This window comes from Anabrus simplex, chromosome 5 (assembly GCF_040414725.1).
Source record: "Anabrus simplex isolate iqAnaSimp1 chromosome 5, ASM4041472v1, whole genome shotgun sequence".
Taxonomy (NCBI): Eukaryota; Metazoa; Arthropoda; class Insecta; order Orthoptera; family Tettigoniidae; genus Anabrus; species Anabrus simplex.
The window spans coordinates 427,085,287-427,091,421 of NC_090269.1; the positions used below are offsets into that span (position 1 = coordinate 427,085,287).

General features: G+C 41.8%; 1 protein-coding gene across 1 annotated transcript in view; it reads left to right on the plus strand.

The window, feature by feature from the left end:
* Atx-1 (Ataxin 1) overlaps positions 1 to 5,370 on the plus strand; it is a 118,865-nt gene extending 113,495 nt beyond the window's left edge. Inside the window, exons 2-3 of the mRNA XM_067148236.2 lie at positions 5,056 to 5,224; positions 5,273 to 5,370. Of these exons, the coding sequence (XP_067004337.2) occupies positions 5,056 to 5,224; positions 5,273 to 5,370 (267 nt within the window). The remainder of the gene's footprint in view (positions 1 to 5,055; positions 5,225 to 5,272) is intronic.
* The last annotated feature ends 765 nt before the right edge of the window (positions 5,371 to 6,135 follow it).

Below are 6,135 nucleotides of genomic sequence, written 5' to 3' on the forward strand. Positions count from 1 at the left end.
CGGTTTTCGGAGACGCCGAGGTGCCGGAATTTAGTCCTGCAGGAGTTCTTTTACGTGTCAGTAAATCTACCGACACGAGGCTGACCTGCCAAGTTGGGGTCAGAAGGTCAGCGCCTTAACCGTCTGAGCCACTCAGCCCGGTACCGGATTTACGTAAAACACAAAACATGCGGCAGACCAATTTAAATTGTAAGACGGTAATACCGTTTTAATCTCGGCAAATGCTGTACAGATTCTGTAGGACGTGCGATTGGGGGTGGGGAGTAGAAAGAGATTTATTTAAACAAAAATAGTAAATCGTCCGTCCTCCAATGAGGTAGTGAAGGGATAATCGAATCCAAAATAATCGCTTATTCGATTATTTCATTTTGTTCGATTATATTTACCAATCAATTATTTTTCGATTTTTCTTTCGAATGAATGAGGCAGTTGAATAGCAAATGCTTTCGAAATAATGCAATGGAAAGTGATGTTATTAAGACTCATTTAGTTTCAACATTTGGAGATACGTTTGGAAAAGGGCGTATTTCTGTTTTTCATTTCAATCGATTATCCATCCGACACGCTTAAACCGAAAATGTTTTTCATGACGCATCCGAATATTCTATGCGATACAACTGAATGATATTTGAAACTCATTCGATTACTTTATTCGAATATTTATTTTAGAATTTCAATAGAATTTAAGAAGATAAAAAAAGTGAACATTTATAATTTTTAATGCTATTATTGTCCTTTTCCGGGGAGGGGGTTGGTGAGGAACGTTAATCTTGTTCTGAGGTGCAGATGGAAATGAATGAAATGAAATGTCGTATGGCTTTTAGTGCCGGGATATCCCAGTATGGGTTCGGCTCGCCAGGTGCAGGTCTTTCTATTTGACACTCGTAGGTGACCTGCGCGTCGTGATGAGGATGAAATGATGGTGAAGACAACACATACACCCAGCCCCCGTGCCATTGGAATTAACCAATTAAGGTTAAAATCCTCGACCCGGCCGGGAATCGAACGCGGGACCCTCTGAACCGAAGGCCAGTACGCTGACCGTTCAACCAACGAGTCGGACATGGAAATGAATGATTTGTAGAGAGACCCTCACGAGGGAAGTACCCCGGCTCGAACGGCTAAAACCGATAGAAATTGGGCTTAGAGTATGTAGTTGTACCTATGTCAGTAGCTATCAAGATCATTCATCTGTAGAAGTACGTGTTCGGTTGCCAACGCCATCTGACGGTCAGCTCACAGACCGCGCTGCATTGGAGCTGTACATGCAATGCCTGTTAGTCAGTTGCAGTGTGTCGTGGTATAGTGCACACACAAACGTCCGACATGGGTAGGTGGAAGCCAATCAACCATGTGAAAGTTGTGAAGTTGCTGCGCGAAAAGGTGCGCCGACACTACACACTGGATAGTGAAGATGTAAGTGGAGTGGAGGATGGACCATTTGCATGCATGTTATATGTCATAACGCAGAAATACAATGGACCTGTAACAGAACTACATACCGACACTTTAGAGAGTAATGGTGACTGTGAGGCGGACGGCGTAGAAGAAACAGCACATGAGTATGAGGATTCCAACCGTACCGACAATCCAGCAACGGAAGGAGATACACGTGACAGTGATTTCGCTCCTTCACCCCCCAAAACGTGTCCGAAAAAGTGTGATGAACATTCGACAACAGTTATGAGGATTATTATAATCGCGGTTACAATTCTTGTCAGAAAATAATGAAGCGTTATAGCTGCATTAGGTCGAAATCAAACTGCAAGGTAATTTTAGACTGTGTGACGCGCAAAAGACAGGACCTAGGTCTGTTCAAGGGAAACAAAACATTAAAATCGAATGCTTTAAAAGAGTCTGTAGAAGCACAATTCTACAGAGCTAGAGATAATGGATCAGTGGTCCACTACTGGCACATTCAAGCGTGGGCTCTGGAGGCCGCTAGAGCGGTTTCTCTGGACAATTTGAAAGCTTCGTTGCATTTTGTCAGGGCCAGACATATCACTACGTTCATGGCTCGCAAAGAGTTGAAGAACAGCATGTTATTATACAAACAGCAGAAACATTTGTGGCAGACGTGAACATGTTTATTGAAGATGGGAATATAATTAAGGAATGCGTGTGGAATAGTGACCAGAGCCAATTTCTTTATGAACTAACGTCTTCTGTAACACTTTCAAACAGAGGGGAAAAGTCAACAGTTGGTCTGGTACAGTTTGTGCATAGTTCTACGCATAATTACACGATTGATGTGGCTGTGTCCATGAATGGCAAATTGGCGAACAAGTTTTACATTTGTCTGCAGGAAAAGGATGGAACGTTTGGTCTGCAGGTTGCAAAGAAACTGACAGCAATGTATCCACGGAACATCCACGTTGAAGCGAGTAAAAGTGGAGAAATAACTAAAGCACATATGAAGAGCTTCTTTAATTCGGTCCTCGTTGAACATATTGGTGAGAGAGGTCTATTACTTTGCGATTCCTGGTCAGCACACAAAGACTACAGCGTCATTGAAGAATGATTTCCAAATAAAGATATTACATTAAAGATATTGCCACCAAAGGCAACGAAATACTGTCAACCTCTGGATGTATATTTTTAGGCAATACAAGCTCAGACGTCTTGTTGGTTTTGTACGTTTGCAAATAGATACCACGCAGGCCACGTTACATGATCGATACATCATCATCCGTCTTCACTCCATCATCTACAACCAACTATCTGCAACGAGATACAGACCTATGTTAACATACGCATGGCAAAGAGCAAGTTATGATGTGGATGTTCCTGTTGCTTCATTTGATAATGTGATCACCATGGCATTTGAGTTTGGACTATTGCAATGCGGGAACATCTTAAAGAATGTAGTATGTCTACATGTTGCCCTCGTTAAGTGTGCATACTGTTCCTTTCCACCGTGTTTTAATCACGTCACTGAAACTCCACATTTACACTTCGACGTCGAATAAAGGACAACACAGTATCTTGTACTGTGGGAAAGATGACTATGTCAACACGGTACTGTATGTGTTAAGAGTTCTTGTTGCAAGCACGTGCCAGATAATACTGCTCCACATATGTTTCTTGTTACTATAATGGTGCGAAGTGCCTGTTGCACGGTAGTTTCTGTTACGAATTGTGTTTCTGCAATCTTTGTACGCCGCAACTTCCAAACATTGATTGTACACTAATGCGGGGTTTTACAGATAAATATCCTTGATGGGTAGTACAGCAGACATATCTTCGTATGTTAAGCGCACTTCCAGTCGGTTTTAGCCGTTCTAGCTGGGGTACTTCCCTTTTTCTGACGGAAAATGAATCCTTCAAATTTTGTAGTAAGATCGATGTCTGACTAGGGAGGGTGCCCCTTGCTTCGAATAGCAGACCATTAGCAATCCACCGATCCATAGGTATGTTGCACTTTGCTAACAGGTAAGGCAAGCACGGTACATAAATAGATTGTTTTCCTAGGTCCACATCACGAGCCTGATTTGAGTCTCTTTCAAAGCGAATGGTGGGATCTAAGACCATTCCTTCGCTGTCCTTTCTGCTGATGGCTACGTTGTCAGCACTCCGATAGAGATGCTGTGAACCTCATCATGCACCTCTCATCCACACTGTTTCAAGGCTTGGGCAATCGTCGATGGTGGCGACTGTTGCGCATTAGCTCAGCACATGTCCAAGCCGTCTAATCCTGCGACCACACAGTGTTCGGCAATATGTGTGACGGAAGTTACCATAGGCCTTGCTTCGGCTACTGTACAAGTAAAGTTCCTTTGACGTTGAGTCAACGCCAATGGAGATGAGCTGCATGTACCATTTCAACCACATACCAGCCCTCCTGCCAGTTTTTAAAATTCCTGGCAGTACCGGGAATCGAACCAGGGCTCGCGAGGACGGCAGCTAATAAAACTAGCCGTTACGGTACGGAGGCGGACTTTCGTTTATTGAAAGACTTACTCATCATAATTAGCGTTTCACAAAGGGAAACATTTTAAAAGAAACATTTTAGGTATATGTACATTATTGTCCCTTTAACGGGGCACCAACACTTTTGATCGAACAAAAATACGGTTTTTCAGTTTGTTTTAATTTAAAATTTAACTTATCTCTTTATAACATTGCAATTTTTTTAATATCTCCAATACTTCTGGAGTTATGACGAAAAACGTGAAGCCCTATCACTCAAGCAAGTTTGTTGCTTGTTTCCCGTACCTTTTGTTTTACAGAATAACTCTGAAAGTTTCTAAGATATTAAGATGAAATTTTGCATCCACGTATATTTTATTGAGAAGAAGAAGATAATCTAGAAATATTATTAAAAAAGTTTCCAATCTCATTGAAATCATTTAAGAAAAGGCTAGGAAAACAACAGATAGGAAATCTGCCACTTGGGCGACTGGCCTAAATGCAGATAATTACCGATTGATTGATTGATTGATTGATTGATTGATTGATTGATTGATTGATTGATTGATTGATTGATTGCGCTGGCTTCATTGTATATTTTAAAATGAAAATTAACTAAAAATGATTACTTGAAATTAATTTCATGAAAAATATTTATACTTGATGGACTTCACTGATTCCAGCACATGTTGTAGTTATAACATTACTAATCATAATAAAAAATAATCATAGAAAAATATCCATGTGTTTGGAAATGATCAGGGAAACGGCAAAATAGTGACCATGATACACCGTCATATTGAATAATGAATGATATATAATGGCGTATGTTCACATGATTCCTAAATATGTGGGCATATTATTAAGGAATAATGTGTTTGTCATACTAAGTTTCCTTTTAGTGTTAATTTCCAGTGCTGCGGGGAAAATGTTTAATTCACCCCATTTTTCTATGTCCAGAGGTATAGGTCCCCCTTAATGTAATGGAATATTTTGTTAGAAATGTTTATTACCTCTCGTTCTGATCTTCTCTGTCCTGGTGACATCATACTCTTATGGCAGACAAAATTCTTGTTTTATTTATACAGATGTCTCGTACAGCATGTGATATTCTTTTAATGTATGTGTGTGTGTCTGTTGTTGCAGGTGGAATTTGAATCGTCCCTAGAACACCCCTTCTTTGTGTACGGACAAGGCTGGGCATCATGTTCTCCCGAGCGAACATTGCAGTGCTATGGGCTCAAGTGTCACCGCCTTCAGGTGGGAGACATCTGCATCTCGCTAACACCCCGGCCCAATTCCTCGAGCAAGGAGAGTGACACGAACAAGACTTCTCGGACGACAGGCTCAGGAACAGGCTCAGGACTTCCAAGGAAGCGACGTTGGTCCGCTCCAGATCACTTCCTCAAGGACGGCGAGGAGGTTGCTCCGCCAAACACTGTTCGCAGGCTGCACGAGTGACTTGCCAGGGATCCCTCACTTGCTTATGGTTTGGCAGAGAATAGAGCAAACTAGTTCCAATCTATCACGTTCGAAGCACAAGGAAAGTAGGATTATAGCTGTATCTGCAGAGTTCACAATGAGTGGCATGTGAGTCGAGGAACTACGAGGGTTGAGGCATGAGTCATGGCATCTTATTTTTGTGGGAGAATATGAGCGCGGATGGGAAATTTGAAATATCCAATGAGCGAATGTGGGCAATCCGAAGATCATTCATAAAAACCCGTAAACACTATCATACTACTCGTGTTGCAATTATAAAGTTGTGTTACAGCACACATACCCGTTCTTAAGTCTCTCAAACTAGTACACCTCAGCATAGTCTACAACATATCAGTTATGTTATCAGTTCCACCATCAAGTCATCTGTTGTCGCAAAGGACCATGCAATGTCCTCTCGTAATCATGTAATAGTTCCTCTATTTTTGGTATCAGGTTGAGAAGGCACGGAGTGTGGTGGGTGCTCCAATACATCTCATACATCCCATCTCCAGTGCTCCAGTAGCCATTCTGCACGGCCGTCGACTCAACAAATTTAATATCGCTGTCCGTACACTAACCTTAAATCATAGAGCCATCTGGTGATGTAGACGCATACTGTGCCTGCCAGGTAGCTGGAGGCATGTGCCATCTAGTGACATGGGCACACACTGTGCATGCCAGGTAGCTAGAGGCATATGCCATCTAGTGGTACAGTTGCATAACTTAAAAAAGAAAGAACGACAA